The 21,127-nt window shown below is 38.8% G+C and overlaps 1 protein-coding gene across 5 annotated transcripts in view; it reads right to left on the bottom strand.

Moving 5' to 3' along the window:
• The window catches only part of pacs2 (phosphofurin acidic cluster sorting protein 2), a 69,430-nt gene that overhangs the window by 10,249 nt on the left and 38,054 nt on the right, over positions 1 to 21,127 (bottom strand). For 2 of the 5 annotated variants that reach the window (XM_032548033.1, XM_032548036.1), the window contains 18 exons: positions 15,628 to 15,715; positions 15,397 to 15,486; positions 13,816 to 13,941; positions 9,266 to 9,428; positions 9,006 to 9,079; positions 8,785 to 8,865; positions 7,729 to 7,788; positions 7,477 to 7,631; positions 6,752 to 6,842; positions 5,799 to 5,870; positions 5,586 to 5,710; positions 4,754 to 4,886; positions 4,451 to 4,555; positions 3,554 to 3,660; positions 3,297 to 3,451; positions 3,096 to 3,206; positions 1,714 to 1,822; positions 670 to 702 (listed from right to left, as the gene is read on the bottom strand). In XM_032548033.1, the coding sequence (XP_032403924.1) occupies positions 670 to 702; positions 1,714 to 1,822; positions 3,096 to 3,206; positions 3,297 to 3,451; positions 3,554 to 3,660; positions 4,451 to 4,555; positions 4,754 to 4,886; positions 5,586 to 5,710; positions 5,799 to 5,870; positions 6,752 to 6,842; positions 7,477 to 7,631; positions 7,729 to 7,788; positions 8,785 to 8,865; positions 9,006 to 9,079; positions 9,266 to 9,428; positions 13,816 to 13,941; positions 15,397 to 15,486; positions 15,628 to 15,715 (1,878 nt within the window). Of the gene's footprint in view, positions 1 to 669; positions 703 to 1,713; positions 1,823 to 3,095; positions 3,207 to 3,296; positions 3,452 to 3,553; positions 3,661 to 4,450; positions 4,556 to 4,753; positions 4,887 to 5,585; positions 5,711 to 5,798; positions 5,871 to 6,751; positions 6,843 to 7,476; positions 7,632 to 7,728; positions 7,789 to 8,784; positions 8,866 to 9,005; positions 9,080 to 9,265; positions 9,448 to 13,815; positions 13,942 to 15,396; positions 15,487 to 15,627; positions 15,716 to 21,127 lie in introns of those variants that run through there. The other 3 variants (XM_032548034.1, XM_032548035.1, XM_032548037.1) reach the window with 3 other exon arrangements.

Raw genomic sequence — 21,127 nt, 5'->3', positions numbered from 1 at the left:
TAATAATAATTTAACCAAAACTAAAGTAGGAATAATTTGGTTTGATTTGATGTCAGAGGGAAAAAAAAGGTGTGTGATTTTATCTCTACACACAGAAAATGCTGCATCATATTTCGAAAACCTGAAACACGATGCAGTTTCATGCATTTCCTCAGTAGCTGGCCATAAGAGAAGCCATTTCAGCTCATTGTGTAACTTTTCCTGTCAGAGAAGAGACCTGAGCGAAACTCAGAAAGGTTTGATTATCCCAAATTAGCTTGTTTCATAAAAAGATTAAGGGTTATGGTTTTAAACTCCCTTTCTGTGGAAGCTTTAACATCGTTTTTTGACCAAAAAAGTAAAACCTCGTATGCTGATACTAATCCAACTCTGTTGAGTTAGATAAACTCAGACCCAGGTTGCTTTTACCCAACTGGTTTTACAGTGCAACAATATGCAAAAAACGCTGTCTAAACTTGGATGTACAACTGTTTCAGTTTGAAGGGTTATGTGAATTTACTTCAGAATCAAATCTCAAGTTGTTGGGGAATAAAAACCACTTTTCAGGCAGCTGTGAAGGGGGCAAGCTCCAACAGAGGCAGACGTGGGTCAAAGGGAAATGACACTGGCACACAGAAAGCACATCAATCACCAGTCTATGCAAGAAACAAACTCAATCGACCACAATACCTTACGGCAAAATCAAAATGAAAGCTCTTTTTCCTTTGAAAACAAACAAAAAAAAAAGAAAACATACAGCAAAACAGATGTTATTCACAGTCACACATTGATGGATAAGACACAGATGCTCACACAGAATACTGCTTACCTACAGTGTCTTCAGAAAGTATTCACACTCCTTAAAGTGTTTAGCATTTTTTTTAATGTTTCAATTGCAATCTTTATGGTACTTTTCTCAAATTTTATGTGTTAGACCAGCACAACGGTGTTAAACGTCAATGGTAGCCCAAATATGGTTTTGCAAATGAATTACATGATCATTTGTTAGAATGGTCCAGTCAAAGCTTGAACTATTTTGTTCAAAAAAAAAAAAAAAAGAAAAAAAAAATTTCCCAAGAGAAGATGGTGGAGATGAACCAGCATAAAACTTCCAGTAAGTATTAGAAAGTATTTAATCAGGGCGGACTGGATACACTTGCCACACTTTTTAGGTTATTATTTAATAGATGAAAATGTCCTTTTATTTTACAATAATGCTTAGTGTTGGTCTGTCACATAAAATCCCCGAAAATGTACGAGATTTTGTGGCTGTAAGTTGTAAAAATGCAAAACAGTTCAAGGTGTATCAATACTTTTGCAAAGGACTGTCTGCAAATCCCATACCAGTAGTGAGACATTTACTTCATTTTGTTTCCAAAGGGCAGTTTGAATGGTACTTATTTATTTTAAAGTACATTTTGGTCAATTTAACTGTTAACAGTTTTATCTACCAGCAGGATTTTTCCATCTGGTATAAAAATACATGTTTTGTCAGGATAACCACTGCTGTTAATGTTTTTTGTCCACTGCGTTCCCCCTTTTGAAAACAGAATGAGTTCTACATTAGTACCCTTTGTTAAGAGTAAATACTTAAAACATTAGTAGGGTTTCTAAAACCTCTTCTTAGCTCCCAAAGACATAAACCAGCTTTCTGTGCAACTACAGATAATATTCAGTGAAAGTAGACTCTTACATGAAATGAGGCTGAAATCCTGACGGGAAACAAAAACAAACCTTTTCTGCTTGTAAGTGAGCATGGCCTCAGCGATGGGGAGCTGGTGGGCTCCGTTCGCTCCCTCCATGTACTGCGTGACCCTTGACACCACGTCAGGGCTCTCCTGAACTGCACATGGATGGTGATTAGTATCCGAACGCAACCCTCTGCCCCCGGCCCAAAGAAAAAACATGCATTGCATTCAAAGTCTGGGAGTGTTTTCATTTTGTTTTGTGACTAAAACCACAAACTTTCACTTATTTTATTTGGATTTTAACTGATGGACCGACATAAAAGATCATTTGTTTTCAGTCCCTACTTAATACTTTGCAGAATTATGTTTTGCTACAACAAATTTGTAAAATTCACTGAAAAAAAGAGAATGCAGCTCCAACTTTTAAAAAAAAATTTAGTACTTGGTCAACAGTAACTCAATAAAGTTTGTCAAACTTACTTACTTACTTAGGTTAGTTTACCTTAACAACTAAAGAAACGTAATAAATTGACTTGGATAAACTTGATCTAATTCCGTTCGACCAATCTATTTAAGCTGAATCACCTGAACTAAAAAGAAAACACAAAATCTTACCAAATATGTTTGTCTAGTTTTTAGTGTAAATATATTGAAATAAGACATAACTAACTAACAAGTAACTTTTCAGAAAGAAATAAGAGCTTGTTTAAATCAGTAGTTCCTTAATATTGATGAAAACATACTTGTTCCATTTACAGATTATTTTATGTATAACTAAATACTTTTTCATCAATTCCAAGAAATTATTTACTTAAAACAAACTCCTATTTCTCGCTTAAAGGTTACTGAAAGTTAATTTTGAAGTGAACTCAGACTGGAAGCCACAGTCAATGCTGCCAAGGCTCTCAGTTGGATTTAGGTCTGGACTTTGACTGGGCCGTTCTAACACTTGAATATGCTTTGGTGACAAAACAAAGCATTATAGTGTTCAGCCCACAATTATTCAAAGCCATTTAGATTTGAAATTATCGTCATTCAAACAAGAAATTGGTTTTTGATAGAAAATGAAACAGACATTTCTCACAAAAATAATTCTAATTCTATGACTTTTGGAGACAGTTGATTTTTTTAGTTGCATCAGAACACAAAATATAAATCTACATTACGCGTTTCAGATTTTTATTTGTTAAAAACTTTATGTATTTTCCTTAGAACTTAACAATTATGAGCTGGTTTCTGTTGGTCACATAAGATCCCAGTAAAATACATTGAAGTTTCTGATTAAACCATCACATTTGGAAAAAGTGGCGTGCTGTGGAATATTAAACGTATAATCTGATATGACTTTAAAAGCAAAAAATTAAATTTGTGAGGAAAAATGACCAAAGAACCAAGTGCGTGCAGTGTTGTTTGTAAGCAACGGCCCACCGATTACGGGAGCCTCCGTCTTGTGAAACAGATCCCTCCAGGCGGCGTCTTGGAACAAACAGTTGTAGCGATGATCAATCGTGCCGAGGTACTTGGAGACGGGATGCGCACCTGAGGACAGCGGAGGCTTTTAAAATAAATGTGCGAGGGCGGCCGCGCTCCGACATCATCGCCGTCATCGACTCAGAGTCGATCTCTGACCTAAGGGGATGATGAGGAACCTCATGTAGCCGAGCCAATCCGGGGTCTTGTGGGAGAGGTGGTCCACAAAGAGCCTCAGAACCGCGCTGAGGTAGTGCTGCGCTCCAGCCACTGCGATCTTTATGGGAATGGGCGTCTGGGAATTACAGTTGCAGCTATAGGAGCAGAACAAATACTGCGGTTTTGATTTTGCAAAGCCACATACGTTTGGGTTTTTTTTTTTTGTCCTAACAGGGACAAACGAGGGTCAGACTTACAATCTTTGGATGCGAGAGACAATGGTGTTGAAAGCAGCTTGGATGTCGGCCGTGGTGCATGTGCAGACCACGGGCAGATGGTGGTTCTGCAGCAAATCCGACAGATACTGGCAGACAGGAGAAGAGGGACAAGAGATATGAATTCACTAGTAAGCAGATGGAACTAAACACTGTTTTATCTTCATAAATGTGTAGCAACACAACAATATTTTAAACGTGCACAGTCAATAAAGTGCAGCTTAAAATTAGCGATGCACTGATCTACATTTTCCACATATCTGAGGTTCAGTATCAGTCGGGATAGAAAAGCAGCGCTGAATTGACCTTAAATGTTTCTTTTTTTAAAACACAGAAATAAATGCACTGAATTATAAATGTCTTTGAAAAACGCTGCACCAGTACAGCTGACTAAGCTTGGTCAAACCTGTAAAAACAACACAACTTTAATTTATTCAGTCAGTGCGATTCGGAGTAAAATAAGTAATAAAGAAACCGAAACTGACAAACAATAGGTTGACTACTTTGACCAAAAATGTAAAAAAATAAATACTGCAACAGACCTTCTTTCAAATGGTTCAGAAAGTAAAATTAGGAATAAATATAATGTAAAATAAATAATAAAGCATGATGTCACTCAGAGCACAAAGCGTAGAATTAGACTGAATAAATATGGATCGGGCACATCGTCACAATATCACATCTATAATATTTTTCAATATTGGGACCAATAAAGATACTAATATTCTATCGGTACATCTCTAGTTTGAAATCTAGATCGATAGTTTCAAGTTGTCGGTTCGAGCTTTAACAGGTGACTTGTCTCTGATTGGATGATGTTAAGCGGCTGGTGTTCAGGAGTTTGACCTTTCCGTCTCGTTCATCTTCTGAAGACCTTACCTGACCTTGCCATTCTGACGTGTTGATGAGGATGATGCTGTCAGGAAGGTGGTTATCGGACACCAGGATGTGGTTCAGTTGGTCATAAACTGTTTTTCTCGGGATCTGGACAAACACAAAACAGCAAAAATAACGTCAAAACTCAGGATGCATTTTCTGTCGATTTAATCTCAATATTATTACTTTTATTGTTATTATAGTGGCTTAATACAATAAAAATAAAAAACCTTGAGAAGACACTTGAAATCTGCTATAATCACAGGAAGAAGCTGAGGATAAGAAGCTGCAGCTTCGTTCCCCTACCTGTAGGTGGCACCGTGTGTCCAGGGACCGCTCGTTGTCCAGGCTGTTGGCCCTCTCGTTCTGGGGCCTGCTGGGCTGGCGCTCCTTCAGGGACGTGCTCCGACCTCGCCGCCCTGCCAACTTCGCTTCCTGCCTGAAAAAGGAAAACAGGACATAAAGACTCACCAGCAGGGGGCAGTAATTCACCAGCTTATCCATTACATTTACCATAGAGATACTTTCTGAGCAGTGGCTTATTTTAGGGTTGCGGACACCCCCTTGAAATATTCTGAAGCCCACTTTAAATGTTGTTGTTGTTGGGTTTTTTTTTGTTTGTTTGTTTTCTTTTACAAAAAACTGCCAGTAAACTCATTATGATGTGGCCAAAATATGAGTTTAAATAAATAGTCATATAAATTAATCATTTTTAGTTAAAATGTGATCTTAAATCTGTCAGTTTTCATTTTTTGCATAGTCTAATAAACTCTGAGATCGGCGTACAATGTAACAGGAATTATTTGGAAGATGAAACAAGCATGAAACTTTGAACAAATGTACTTGAATGGGTGTAGAGTCACAAAAAAATTATAATTACCTCAGCAACTTTTCCTAGGAAACCATTTTATTATAGTGATTTGCAGTTTACAGTAGAAGAAGTATTTATTTCCACTATTTCAAAAGTGGAAAAGCAACTTCGCTGTTTTTGTTGCTGTTTAAGAAATTTTGTACCTTTGCTCACAATGGCTAAGCCCCCCCCCCTTATTAAAACCTAGTGACGCCCCTGCTTCTCAGTATTTCTTCCATAAAGCGCACTCTCTTGGTTCCGATAGGAAGGCGGTTAAGGAAATAATACCTGTTGGATGAAATGATAAGCGACTCTGTCTTGGTCATTTTGCCACTCGGTGGCAGTCTCTCTAGAAACGTGTCCATGTTGTCCATTTCCAGCTCCGTGGTGGGAGTCACCGCCTCGGGTTGCTCCTGGAGGAAGACGGAAAAAATAATAAAACCGACCAGATGTTTAGGTTGTGAGTCGAAGGTGAAGGTACCTCCGTGAGTCTGTACTCACAAAGGTGGCGTTGTCACGGCCGCCATCGTCGGCGAACGCAGTGTCGCCGCACTTGGTTTTGTCCAGATCAAGCTAAAGTGAGGTGGAAGGAAGAAAAACAGACTTGATTGTGACTGAGTCTCGGGAATGTTCATTTCACAGGCGGAAAGTCAGAATTGGTGAACATCTGAAGATGATTCTTAGTTCAGCAGGTCTTACAGAGATTGACAGGTGGAAAAGAAAGCGACAAAATGCAGTTTTCGAATTTTGATCTCACTTATCAGGGAAAAGATGAGATCCAAACCAACTGCAACTTGTAGGGAAAAGTTAAACCCACTAGTTCCACCTTTTATACCATCAACTGTCAGTAGCAATAAGGTTTTTTTCTATCAATTTGGAGGAATTTGGTCCCAACTCTTCTCAAATTTCAGCCATGCTTGAAGATTCTCAATCATGAACTGCCTGTAAGGCTTTACCACTGTAGCTCAATCAGATTTAAATCTGGACTTTAACTAGGACACTCCTAAACCTTCAATTAAAGCCCTGCTGCAGCCTGACCTTTAGAACTGAGAAATCACTTAAACAGAACCTATTTGACAACATGAAGTAAGATAAAACACCATGCAGGACATTATGCACCGACTGAAAAAAAAACAAAGAAAAACAACAAAACATTTTGTCAGATTAAAAGTTCCCTTTGAAAATTGACAACATACTTTTTATTAACCCCACATTTCTCTATTTAAATAGTTTTATTTATTGGTAATATTGTCATTTTAAATGTCATGATTTTATTAAACTGTAATCATTCAAACATCCATCTGTGTGAGATTAATCTGTTTCAGTAAGTGATAAAGTTTCTGAAATAAATGGACTTTTCAATAACACTCTAATTTATTGAATGCTTGTGTACTTAAAACATCGGAATGATATTTTAAATCAGGTCTTTAATAGATAGAAGGTGGGTAACTAACCGGGCTCGGCGGCTCTCTGTGGCTCCGGCTGCTGTGGATGCTGCCGATCTCCGTCTGGGAGCTGGAGAGGGACAGTCCCTCGAAATATGGCCTGAAACATGGATGAGATCAAACACGTTGCATTCCAAATGTTTCATCTCTTCACAGATGATTCACAGGGTCGGCCATAAACACGACTCGGCTAAAAGATCCCTGCAGGTTTAATTTATTTTTCACACTCCCATCTGAGTGTGAAGGAGCCTGTTAGCGCTGGAGGAAAGTTCCCAGAAGACGACAGGTTATAAGTTTTCAGTATTCTGAAGACGTAAAGCATCTGGGAGGCACTGAGGGAAACAAGCAGGGATGAATTTTCTGATGTCTCACTCACAGGTGTCCTGAGCAGTTTGGAAAAGTTTGGAGCTCAAATATGGATATTGATGCTTTATTATTAACAACAAAGTATGAATTTCCTTGTCTTGTGTCCTGCTTTCTTTCCTTTCTTCCTACTTTCTTTCCTTCCTTCCTTTTATCTTGCTTCCTTGCTTTCTTTAATGATTTCTTCCCTGTCTATCCTTTATTACTTCATTGTCTCCTTGACTTTAAACAGGCAAACACACATAATGTTCACATACACATTTACTTTTTCCAATTCCTCTTGGCTTATACTAAGCATGCAGAACCGTTTTATAATTCATAAAATGCCAACAGATTGGTAACTAGAGACATCAGATGGGCCCACAGCTCACTTTAGTTTGGGTTTTGGCGTGCTGAGGACGCTGTCATCATCGTCCAGCTCCGGGCAGCTGTCGCTGGGGTTCTCAAACTCCACACTGTCCAGGTCCAGATCCTCCTCCTCCACCTCAGGAGGCGGCTCCGCCGGGTCCTGCTCCGAGTCCAGCACCTTCGCAAGCACACACACATCAAACACTGGTTAGTCACAAGAGAAGCAGAGACTCTCTGGAAGTCACGAGATAAAACAAAAAAAGAAGAAAACGTACCTCATCAGAAACTCTGAAGCGCTTCAGCAGCGCCACCACCCGCTGCTTAAAGTTCTGCTGCTAAAATGCAGGAAGAGAAACCCACAGAGTCAGTGTGAGACACGCCTCTGGTTCAGAACGGCGCGTAAAGCTAACAAGGAGAAACACGGCGGTGGTAGCATTATCCTGTGGGGATGGATTTCTTTAGAAGAGAAAAGGAAGCTAATCCTTCCTAATCAATGTCTCCATGGAAACATACACATTTTCTAGCATATAGCGTGACATTATGTAGAGACACCGAAGAGTATGGGTGTCCAAACTTTTTGTCGGTCAAAATCTACAGCTCAAAAGTATCTGTGGACCAAAAAAATTACATTTTTAAAAACTAAAATCACCAAAGGTTTTCTTTCTTCTTTTTTTTTTTACCTATCCAGCAGTAAATTAAGAAAGAACTATTTTAGCTACAAACAAATAATCAGATTTTTTTGTTTTGTTTTGTAGGAATGGGATCGTAGATTAAAAACTCCAAATGTTTTCTTTCTCGTTAAGCGAAAGGCATCCAGTTGGCTTGTTTATTTGGGGTTCAGTGGGAGAAATCTGAAAAAAGATATTTCATATATTTTCAGCAGTAAAAACAGGATTCATTTGAAAACACTCTGTATTTAAACTAGGTTTAATACAGCAAGTAAAGGCAGATTCAGGCGCACAAAGATTTACTTTAGCGTGTAAGTGAATGAGTAGATGACAAGAGGAAACCAGAGATCTTGGAAAATGTTGCATCTAACATTTTTTTACAGTAGATTTAAAAAAAAAATACATTTACTTTTTTGGCACTGTATAAACACTGAGGCCAAGCAACACTGAGGTATCTGTTGTTAAAAGTATTTCTTTGAAGGTTTTTATCTGAAATCGATTGCTACAGAGCCCCTAAAGGGACATTGAAGGAAAATAAAAACAAATAATAAACCTTCTTGTGTGCACGTCTGGTGTTCTGTCTGAGCATTGCACAGAAAAAACACAGCCACGAGTTCATTTTCATGTTTCTTTGAGTTCTCCGTCTCACTTTGCATCTCTTACCCTGGTGATAGAAGGGGTCCTCACAATGGACCTCCTCTGCTTCTTTGGTTTCCTCACATCAAACTCATCATCCTCAAGATCCTGAAAGATGAAGGAGGAAGAGACAATGTCTGAAATCTTCAGGGGAGAGACAGACTTTTTTTTTTCTTTTTTCCTCATTATCTATAAACCAATTCACCTCATGACCTTTAAAGGTCAAACTGATGTGCAGATGTACTCACCTGTCCCTGCACTGCGTCGTCGCTGGCCTCCTGCTCTGACGAGAAGCTCTCATACTCTTCTTCCGAGTAGTTATCTACGGGACACAATCGGCAGGAAGGTTAAAGGTTTACACATTCTACATAGTTTTTTTATTTCTTTAAAAATAATTTGAGATAGGGGAGGAAAAACAGATTCTTGATTTATTTACCGTATCAAACATCGGGTGATTAGTTTTGCGCTCGTTTAAAATCGGTGGGGAAATAAAAAAGCAAAAGCCTACCGGTGCATTTGATCTTCTGCCCTCCCTGCAGGCCGGCGTCCTCGTGGTCGATCGGCTGACTGGACAGGGAGAAGATCCAGATCTCGGCCACTTTGCCCAGCGTGTCTTTCTGGTTGCTGCAGAGGGGCAGAACCTGACCTCCCTCCGTCGGGTGCTGCATCACCTGGGAGATGCGGGAAAAACTAAATTCAATGCAGAAGAAGGGGCAATGTCAAAAGGATTTCAAACGAATGGAAAAAACACAACAACCTGAAATTGCAATAAATGCAACACTTGATTAAACTTGTAAATAACCATACTGGTCAAAAGTTCAGTAAAAGTCAGACTGAAAGTCTTGATGAATCCTTAAAACGCCACAAAACAGTTATTTTACAAGAGTATAACAAGAGAAAGGGTAATTATTGATTAAGTTCTAGTGTAAAAGTATTCAAACCCCTTTAATTTGTATCCGTTTTGTCACAAAACAGTCATGAACTTCAATTTATTTATTTATTTAACGTTTAGGTCAACAAAAAGTATCATATAACTGTGAAGTGGAGGAAAAATGACAAAGTTTTACAACTCCGACTACCTCCAGTTACAGTGCGTTTCAACATGGCCGCTCCTCTTGACAATGTCAGTAAGATGTGGTGGAAACATGTTTTTTTTTTACCCCTCCAGGGTTCTTTTGTGGGCTCTAGTGTCCCTTATATGATAGTAGGCTGACAGGAAACAGGCAAGTCCGGGAGTCGAACCCGCGACGGCCGCCTCGAGGACTCAAGGCCTCCAAATACGGGTCGAACCAACCGCTACGCCACGGCACGCCCCGAAACATGTTTATTTGACAAGACACACAAGCAAAAGTGTGTTTAAAATCAAAGTTACACGTAGCGACTTCAACTCTAAACAGACCAAATTTAAACTGGTGTTTACTTACAGAAATTAAACCTTAAAATGACGTTTGTCAGAGCTATTGGAAACCATGTTTATGGCCGTCGCCATGTTGGAATTCCGACTTCTTAACCAGAACGCTGTTACCTCGGGTCTGAAGTCAAACCCAGCTCCACTTTCCAATAAACTGGAGCGCAGCATTAATCCTACACTTCACTAATCTGGCCTTTATTAACAAGAAGAAAGCACACCATCTTCTGAAGTAAAACCATTTGAAGACCTGCTCGGAGTCTGCCACAAGGGGGCGCTGCAGTCCAATGTCCAAAGTCGGCGCTCCGGTCAGGTGAGGACAAAACCAGAAACTTTCTGACAGAAGACAAACCCTGCACATCTACCCTGCCTGAATGCACAGCCCTCGGGGTGAAACGCAGTGGTGGCAGCATCATTCTGAGGGGATGCTTTTCTTTAGCAGCGACGGGGACGCGCGTCAGAGGTGTTTGGATGATTAACGGCGCTTAAACACAGGACAATACTGGAGGAAAACCTGAAACTCTACCAAAGCCGGTAGAGACAATATATAAAAAAATACACACTGCAGCTGCAAATGCAGTCTTGTAAAGTATTAAATCACGGGGAATGAACACAGACCACTACTGTGTGGTTGGTCTGTCAGACACAAGTGAAGCATGTGCTTGTAAAATGCCACATTGTAAAAACAGACCAGGGGGTGAGAGCACTTTTATCCTCCTGTCCACTCTGAATGATGAACAGCTCACAAGCACAATGCTCGGTCAGGCCTCTTCATTCTGGCCAGTGCACTTCATAAGGGCTGCTGAGGATTTTAGGACACTACTTCAAGATACAGCTGTGAATAGGAGGGAACGTGTGACGGCAACTAGATCAGAACTTTATGAGGATTCATTGTACCAACGGCTCAGATCCAATAGAGTTTATTAAAGGCAAGCAGCATTGGGATTTCTACAGAGGAGCAGAAAAAGCTGCTGGAAACATGGACTCCTCTCTCCTCTCATTCCTTTGAATAAAGATTTTGAGACTGAATTAGAGCTGGGACATTTAGTTACCGGCTTTCCTGTCGACTAATCGATCGATCGGCTAAAACATTGGCACATTCTTTTCAACCACTTGAGTTCATTTTATATAATATTACAAATACATAAAAAAAATACATATAAACAAACAATTTAATCCCTTTTTTAAATAAGAAAATAAACATTTTGTTAGCTAAAATGCCAAAACATACTGAACCCTCAATCTCTGGTGACCTGTGTTAACTTTTTTAAAAATCTTAAATATATGAAGATATATGGGGGAAAAAAGTTACGGCACAAACCAGCGCAAATGTAGCACAGTTGATTTACACCATATTTTTGTTTTATTTTGTAAGCTAGCTGGTTGGCATTTCATGACCTCTGGAAACATTTATTAGTATTTTTAAAACGACAGTGGCACAAGCAAACATTTTTGCTGCACGAATGTTTAACACAGATTTCATTTAATTAAAAGAAGGTGAAGGGCGGGACAACTTCACTTTATTAAATCCCATAATTGTAAAGTTATATCTTTATATCTTTTTTCTCAACTCCCTGCATAATTCCCACTAAGTCGTTAGATTTCGTGTTTGTTTGTTTTTATGTCCAATAAGTGAATTGTAGATTCTTTTCAACAAAAGGTCAAATGTAATCAATTTAACTTGTAATTGAAGTGTTAATATTGTGTTTCAGAGAATGAAAATATTCATAAATATATTCCTGTCGCCTCTGTTTACGATTAAAGATCCACGGTTTCCATGACATCTTATTGATTTTGGAGAAATAAACAAGAAGCAGAACTGTTCAGCTTTCCACTGAAACAGATTGTGTTTCCTGTCATCCGATGTGGAAATATCAAATTGTTATTTTTTCTATTTTGTTTATTTGTAGGTAACGTGTTTCATTCTTTCCTCTGTTGTGGTTCAGCCTGAATGTGTTGCTCTCTGACTAGAAGCACACCTGGGTCACTGTTTTCTGCTACACTGCACTGATCTGGAGGCATCAGCCAAGCAGCTGCAGGGTGACTGGATGATTCAACAGCGCCACAGCGGAGGGATCTCACGTTTTGTGTTTCATTTCTTCCTCTAAAATCAGGACAAGCCTTTTTGTCCCCACTGCATCCTGGGGAGAAAAAAAACCCCCCACAACTTTGCCTGTTCAGCTGAAAATTCAAGAATTTATGGTTTGATAAAACCACATCCTGTGTTTTTTTTAAACCTCACTCTAGCTCAATGGTGTGTTTTTCTTTTCTTCTCTCAGCTGCTGAGCCTTAACAAGCCCCGCTGAGCTTTTTCAACCATATGGGATCTCCTTTGTGTGTGAGGATCATGTGCGCTGAAACTGAGCTCTTTATTTGTGTAACCCATGCTTTCTTCAAGCAGAGGAAACTGTGTTCTGTGTGTTTCTTGTGGTGGGATGTGATTAGTTTATTGAGTCTTTAAAGATACATTGTTCATTTCAGAGCCAACTTTGGTTTGTTTCCTGAAATCAGTAGCAATTTGTGATGTGGGTAGGAACCCAGGGCGCCATCTCATATAGGGCGGCATGAGCTGCCACAACCACAATGGTAGTACATATAAATTCAAAAATGTTTTACTATTAGTTCAATTTAGAAATACGTTATTATAATAGTATGTATTTTCCACAGCATTTATTTTCTTGTATTTTAATTGTATACTTTAAACTTAATGGTATACAGTATGTGTCTTGCTATGGGTGTTTGTAGTATTATTCTAGTTTTTTTAAAAATCTTTTTCAAATAAAAATTAAAAATTTGAGTGTCTATGGCCCCCTGGGGGCATTTTGAAGAGTTGTTCTCCCAGGGCACCAAAAAGGTTAGGACCGCCCCTGCCTGAAATGATGACACTCAAATAGAATCCTTAAGCACTAATTGCCCCAAATGTTTGTTTATTTTTTAATATTATGTACAAAAATACTTACAGGATAAAGATGTTGTTTTACATATTCACCCCTTTAACCCACCTTACATTTTTTACAAGTTTAATCCATGTAAAAAATGTATTTAATCGTTAATGTAAAACAATAATTTCCACATTACAATAAAAACTGTATCCCTTATTAGGATTTTACAGCACAGCACAAACTAATCTAATCAGGGGTAGATTTTGGGGGGGGGGAGAAAGTTTAAAACGCTTCTAAACCTGGGATGTTTACTAGCACAGTACTAGAAGTCAAGAGGAAAAGACACATCAATGCACTCTGGACCATGTGACACCCTGGAAATGCTAGCGAAGGCTTCAGGATAATTTCGGTCTGTCAGACACAAAAGAGTATTCTTCAGATGTATTTGGGCAGGCTTTTCTTGCACTGTGTGACTCTAAAAGGCCAGAAGTCATTAAAGAGGAAGCAGCAGCAGACAGCGTGGTAGCTGGAGCTTCTAGCACTCATTACGTTCCCCTGATCTTTCTGACACTAACAGCCTGTTAGAGCCGAAACACCTTTCTGCTCCCTCCTGACCGGAGACTGCCAGACAGGCAACACAAAGGGCAGCACAGGCTTATTACTGCCTCCCGTTCACACACATACACACTGATGTGCTTTACAAAACTTTAAATCTGCAGTGAACAAACTGAAGATGAATGAGCGTTATGTGAAGCGGTCACACTGTACCTCTGCCATATCAATAGAGCCCACGGCCAAAGTCTTGTAGCCTAAAATCGTTCGGTTCTTGTACCTTTTCCGTCTTTGGAGCATTATCTGCAGCTTGTTGCCTTCTCTTTTCAAGAAGTGTGGGTACTGAAGGACAACAAAAACAAGAAGAAAAAAAAATCAGAAAAACACAACAATATCTGGTAAAAAGAGACGTTTAGATCAACAGGTGGTTTTCTTTTTGCTAAAAAACCAAAAACAAAACATGAATAATTGTAATTTCACTGCGCAAAGTAAGTCAATACTGAAAAAGAAAGGTTGGGATCTGACCACCTATAAGTCAGTTTTAGCTAAATTGCAATATAAGGAGTGAATATTTGATAGTGAATTTATTACACGAGAACATGTTAATGCAAAACGAAACTCAGATAATGCAATGTTGAAGAAAAACAAAGTTGGATATAGGAGAAAGCCACCATAAGGGGGAAAGGAAAACTGAGAAAAAAAATTAAGTCTGGGAGCATAGATGTGCAGGGAGGAGAATGTTGTATATTTGACTAATCCAGAGACGATAAGGAGCCAGACGTGTTATTCTGATGAACTGTAGTAAATCAAAAAAGGATGAATGAATCATAGATAATAGCCATGATGATTTACTAGGGTGTTAGACCTCAGAAAAACAGCTCTCAGAAAAACAGCTCTCAGAAAAAGCCCTGCGTCTTTCTTCTTCTAAGTTAAGTTTTCTTCAGAAGCTTCGTGGGATATTTATTCCCTTCTATTCAAGGTCAACAAGTATAGTACGCTTTTGAACCAGATATTGACTAAATCTCTATAAAATAACAATGACAACTCAAAATAGTAACTTATATTACATTATAATATCCCAAGTAATAAGTCATAAAAAAATTCTGGTTAAATTCAAAACAAATCCTCGATAGAGAAGCTGCAGTGACTGTTAAGGTTACAGAAAGTTGCAGATTTTACTCCAACTCCAACCTTACAATCCAACATGGCTTCTTGTGAAAAGAAGATAAACTACTTAGTTGCTCTTCTGTTGGTCTCCATCTCTGAAAATCAGTGGAACACAAGATCCATTTATGAAGATAATCATAAATTAGACTGTACTACTAATGTTATCAACTTCATTCGAGTAATTTTGTTATTTATCATAATGGACAACAGATAGAAAGTCTAAGTAGTTTTCAAATGTACAACTGGATGTGACTTCCATCCCAGATCCGTGCTCTGTCGAAAACCGAAGAACAACAAGCTCTCTTGGGGGCCCCCTGCTGGTCTGGAGGCTCGCTTATGCCTCAGAAAAACTCACTTTGGGTGCAGATCATGTAAAACTGATGCAACCTCTCTAACTGTTCGTGAATCCAAAGCAGAAAACTATTCAAATTAAAGCACGAGCTCCTACTGTGTAGAAATAACATCTCAGTATGGGTCACTGAGCACAGTACTCAGTGACCCACTGAGTACTGTGCTCAGAGTCTACATGTGACTCTTCGTTAGTCACATGTAGAGCCAAGACTGAATAGTAATAGAAACACATTACCTCTACCAAACATCAACATGAGGGTGGTGTTTGTTCTGCTTTACCTGCAGGGAGAAGGTGAGAGCCAGGTCAGTCTCCACTGACCCACTAGGTGGCAGCACAATCTCATGGGACCTCAAAATGCGTTTGGAGCCCTGTGGAAGAAAAAGTTACAAAAATGTTCACACCATTCTAGGAGGTACAAGACTAGACCTCATGAGATGCTCACAGGGGACTTTTATTGGACAATTTATTGGTTCTTTTCAACATATATACCAAAACGTAGAAATACATACCTGAATCTTGACTGCGATGACCACAGAAATCAGCTCTTTATCAAGCTCCTTCATCACCACCAGCTTTTTAAGAGTCAGGCTGCACAGTCTGGACAGAGACACAAACAGACAAAAGGAGAGGTGGAGGTTCAGACAGCTCTTCTAGTGTGTTTTCATATGCACAAACAGGTGAGTCATGCACAACAAGTCAATCTGTTTATCAAACAGTGGGATGAACGGTTTACGGAGGAGAACGCTGCGGCCCCGCCGGAGTCTTCCAAGGAGTAAACACATTGATCACATTGGTATCGCTTTGACACGTAAACAGATTAATCACAAACTCTACTAATCACATGCTTACTCTACACTGAGGCAGCATCACTTTCTGCAGCAACTGTAGAAAATGTAACCTACTTTGTTAATGTGCACGTTAGTAATGACCAAATTAAAGAAATTAAAAACACGATTAGACATGAGAATGCATCTTACTTTCTTAATAACCCCATTGTGCCCTAGATTTAGATTGGTTTAGTAATTAACAATTATTAAAATATGCTTAAAATAGTGCAAAAAATATGTAAATTAGCAAAATTGTCACTTGAAAAACAAACAACATTTCGGTTTGAATTCTTCTGTGCTAAGACTTAAAAAAAAGTTTCATCAAGTTACATTGTTTTGTATTAAAAGAGTTCATACAACAGAAATGTCCTTATTAATGCTGAACACTGGACCAGGGGAGGCAGCCAACCAACCATTAGGTCTGTCATGATAACAAACTTTGCTGGATGATAAATTGTTCCAGAACTTATTGCGATACACGATAGTATTGTTGCTTTGAGAACATTTTCAAGTAATAATGGCGCAACAACGCAAGAACAGATTCTCAAAGCTCAATAAACTTTAAATTCTAATGTTCATTAAACACTGGAACTGGAAGACATTTAAAATATCCACAATAAATAAAGAAAACAACAAAAACAACCAATAAAATAAATTATGAAGTTTTTGTAAACAAAATTTAATTTTTTTAAAAAAGGGACAGTTGAGCTCAAAGCACCAGACTGAAGACTTTTATCATTCAGTTTATGGCAAAAAGAGTAAAGAGAAAAATCAAGCGAATGAAAATGATTGAGTTTCTTTTAATTCATCATGCGGCTGATTGATTTATTGTTTATTGTGACAGGCCTGCCAACCATGACTTAATGCTGGTTTACTGTTATATTATCTGTTTCTTTTCAAAAGCAACTAATTTTACTGAGTCAGCACTGACTCATTTTGAACTTCTCTCTGGAAACGAGGAAGATTTCCTGATATCTGGAATCGTCTCAAAAAAAAACAAAAAAAACGATTACCTGCCAAGATCTGCGTTACCTGTTACGGTTAAAATCTGACTCCTGTCAGTGAGCAACTAGTAAAGAGTATCTAACTGCTTATAATGCTGTACATTATCCCATTTCCAGTCTGGTTTTCCTGAGACTGTTTATTGACTTCTGCACAGTTGTCAACACTGTGGGTCAGACCTTAATAACACAAAAATTATCATTATTGAACGATCAAAGAGATGCATTTGGTTGGCTTAAAAAAAATTAATATTTTCAACAGAAGAGTATATAAGAGCTGAAGGCATTTCCTCCAGTTTCCTTTATGTGGCCAAAGGTGTCCCACAAGGATTAGTTCTGGGGTCACTCTTGTTTATTTTGATTATCAACAATCTTTACTGAGAATTATCAAAAACGTACTTCCATTTGTTTTTGTTCTAATGATACTGTGATGTAAACTGTTGCATCCACACTTTATCAGCCATTTTGTCACCTCAAACAATCTTTTAGTTTGGTTTAGCTCACTTTGTGTAATATTAAATTGGATGCTAAAACAAAAAAAGTGTTTAATCTTCCATCTGCTGACTGATTTTGTGTCTGAATGCAGACATCGAGCAATCCTGACGGATGTTTTGCTCTCTTTGAACTCCCACATCAAACAGTTGGTAAAAAATACTACTAGAACATTTGTTCTTTAAAATCAAGTCCTTTTGGAATAAATAATAAAATATTTTGTATGCTTCTTTTATGTTTCACATAATTCCAGAGATGTCCTTTTTTATCAGTTCATCCTCTGAGTACTTAAATACTCTTGATACATTAAGATTCAGACAAAACCTTTATTAATATTTGTCCTCATTTTTCAAGCCTCATATCTATTAGAAATCTATTCTTGCTCTATGCATCCTCCAAAAAAGTAAAAGAGGCCACAATGTTTGAAGAGATGAAACAAGAAAAATACAAAGATTTAATCGACTTCAAATCCATCTGAATTTGAAGGAACTGAAACATCATAAAAATAAACTTAAATCGATGTAATTTTTATTTTTTAGTCCTTTTTATCAGTTGCACATGTCATCAAATCCCCTTTAGCTGCTATTTATATTGTATTACTTGTTCTTTAATGCATTTTTTTTTAGCTCTGTGTTGCATTTTCATGCTTTTCCAGGCTGCCATTATTCAAATTCTTAAAATGTCACAGTTAAATAACATATGAGTAAAAGACTGAAATAAAAAAAAACTGAGCTGAAAAGCTAATCAATGCTTTGGTTTCTGAGAACTGCACACTATCAGTCATAAAGGCCCAGAAACTGTGGCTGCAAGAGAGAAAAAAAGACCTCATAATCCCTTAAAAGAAGCCATTTCTCTCCAAAAGCACAAGATCCCCATACTTGTTCATTCTTCTCCACCTCCTCACATCTACGTATACCTTGTGGAGGTTTTTTATTTTGGTTTTTGTTAGTATGCAAGCTGAATGCTCCAACAGAGACAGAGTGGGTTGCAGCTTACACAGAGTACAGTTAATAAGAAAAAATCCTGAAGGGACTGCATAACATTTCCTAATACAGTAGCTGAAAACTGACTAAAAACAAAGCTGGCATTTTGGATTATGTCAATTGTGCTTCAAAAATGAACTTTTTTACCCATGTAAGCAAACTAGGTCACAATTGTAAAGCAAAAAAAAAAATCCAGCTATTGATGGACCCAAATATGCTTCAAAAACCATTTCAGCCAACTTCCTGCTGCACAAACTCAAAATGGTTTCTGTAACTAAAATGTTCTCCTCATTGGGATTACTAAAGCTCAACTAAATATCATTCAGTGTTGTCATCTGCCTTTAAAAGTCACCTATTCATTCTGGGGCTGAAACGATTAATCGGATTAATCATGATGAATTGATTATTGAAATAATAGTCATCTAATTTAAAAAAAAAATCAATTTCAACATGTGTAAAGATGGCAGACATGCTCCCAAAGACTAATGGCCAAATATGCCGGAATTCACATGCACACCACACTTTTCAGATTTGTAGCAGTAAAAGCTGCTTAAACTATTATTTTGCTTCCACATCACAGTTATGCATTAGAGTTGTATTTGAAACGTAACCAATTACAAATTTAATGATGGCACTTGACTTAATGTAACGTTTTGATTGTTGATTCTATGTTGCATAACTTTGTGTTTTTGTGTTTATGCTGTAAAGGACTTTGAAATGCCTTGCTGCTGAAATGTGCTATACAAATAAAATTTGATTGATTGATACTCCGTTCATCATTCACCTGATCAGGTTTTGCAGTCATAATGTTACAAAACCCAAGGAGAAAATCCAGAGGTATGAACACTTTAGCAAGGAAAAGAGTGAAGGAAAGCAAGATATTGGGCTGTTGGCAAACATGGAGGTATTGTTAGGGTAGCGTGCATGTGTGTATGCGTGGGGGTGGGGGTGTGTGTGTAAGAGGTGCTTTAACAAGCCTGTCACGATCTTGGAGACTCTTCCTCCCATGAGGGGGGGATAGAAATTTCCTTTAGAGGAGCTTTCTGTGGTTCTTTGACTAAATCATTCAGACCAGCAGCTCAGAAAAGGTCCGTTTATCACGTGGCTCGCTTCCTTTTCTCTGCAAAATTAAACCATTAACAGAGTGGTTGATTGGAATGACATCATGGCTAAATCACCTTGGGACACAAATAAACTCGGCAATGGATGTCGTTGAGAGGTGGGCTAAAACTCCCGCTGTAGGCAGAAAGGAAAGAAACGATACACCAATGAACCACACATTCACCGCTATTAGGACTTGACCACACGTGTAATCTAACTCCTCTGCAGATCTTTTATTTTGAGAACAGGAAATAGAAAGGTGAGGCGGAGAACAAAAGCAAGCAGCGGCGGTACCGGCGGAGGCCTTTCGGAAAGCGCACGCTTTGCTGAGTGGCGTAATTACAGCGCTGCGGCTCTGCGACCAAGTGGGTATCAATCAGCCTCGACGCAAGGGGGAAAAATAAAAAACACACAGCGGGAGAAGAAGAAGTGATGACAATGGCAGGTTTGAAGGAACCCCCGGCAGTCTGAATGAAGACCTTTCTCCACCCCAGCTGACACCACCCGAGAAAAGGCCGGGGCACAATGGACGCCGGCCAAAAGAAGGCTCGCATTGTCCTGAGAGCTTCTCACGTCCAGACAATGCTCAGCATTCTTCCTGCTCCTGTTTGGTATTCTTCCTAGTTTCCACTGATCCCAGTCCCACTGCTCCATCTATCTCAGATATGCAAGGTGGCTGGATGTTGGTCTGCGGGGGTAGAGGGAGGCAACGGCAGCCGAACGATTGCGGATGTCCTGGGATACACTTACAAAAGAAAATGGAGCAAAAGTGGTGAAAAACCTCTTGCCGTTTCTTCATGTAAGCTCGGTTTATCAAGAAATTAGTCAGAATAATTTCCTATAATCACTCACCGAGCAGCCCTCCTCACTCAGCTCCTTCAGACTAGCCAGCAGCAATTAGCAAACATCTAGTGGAACTGCCCATCTGCTGAGCTCACTATATGAGCTACTTCTTAGTATTATGCTGATAAAAACGTTGTTAAAGTGTTAATAGAGGAGCCATGATGTGATGACTTCCTGAAGGCAGAGTTTCAGGAAGAGCAGGACTTTCTTAAAGAGACAGAGCCCCAATTTCAAGACGTTAAATTACAAATTTCTTTTAAGTCATAATTGATATATACAGCATTTCTATAACAACTGAAGGTAACATAGTTACAAAATCTGTGTTATAAAATAGAACTGTGTGTTTGGAAAACACACGGTACCACCCCTTAAAGTTTTGTTATCTGTTATTTGTTATCAAAAAAACCCAGCAATGTTTTTCTCACGTTTCATTGTTAAAGCTGTAATCTCTGCTCCAGATGTCTCACCAGGGCTCAACCAGATGTGTGCCGTCGTCGGTTCTAAGAGTGGAATGACCATGATGATTAGAATCAACGAGGATGTTAAACATTTACACCAACTGGTGCCTCATTTCACTCAGATCGCTGAAACATCAGGAAAATACAAGGAAGACGTGTCATTGGGCAGAGTCCCTCACAAAGCGACTTAGACAGTTAAGAAGTGGCTATGCTAACAAAAGCTAACGGTTTGGCAGTCTGAACAACCTCTCTGCTCCTTCCTCGCCACGCAAGGACAGAAACAGCAGTCGTCTCTTTCACTGAA

Source organism: Xiphophorus hellerii, chromosome 19 (genome assembly GCF_003331165.1).
Source record: "Xiphophorus hellerii strain 12219 chromosome 19, Xiphophorus_hellerii-4.1, whole genome shotgun sequence".
In the NCBI taxonomy this organism is placed as follows: Eukaryota; Metazoa; Chordata; class Actinopteri; order Cyprinodontiformes; family Poeciliidae; genus Xiphophorus; species Xiphophorus hellerii.
The sequence above is the reverse complement of the archived record's forward strand: the minus strand, read 5'-3'. Positions and strand labels throughout refer to the sequence as shown.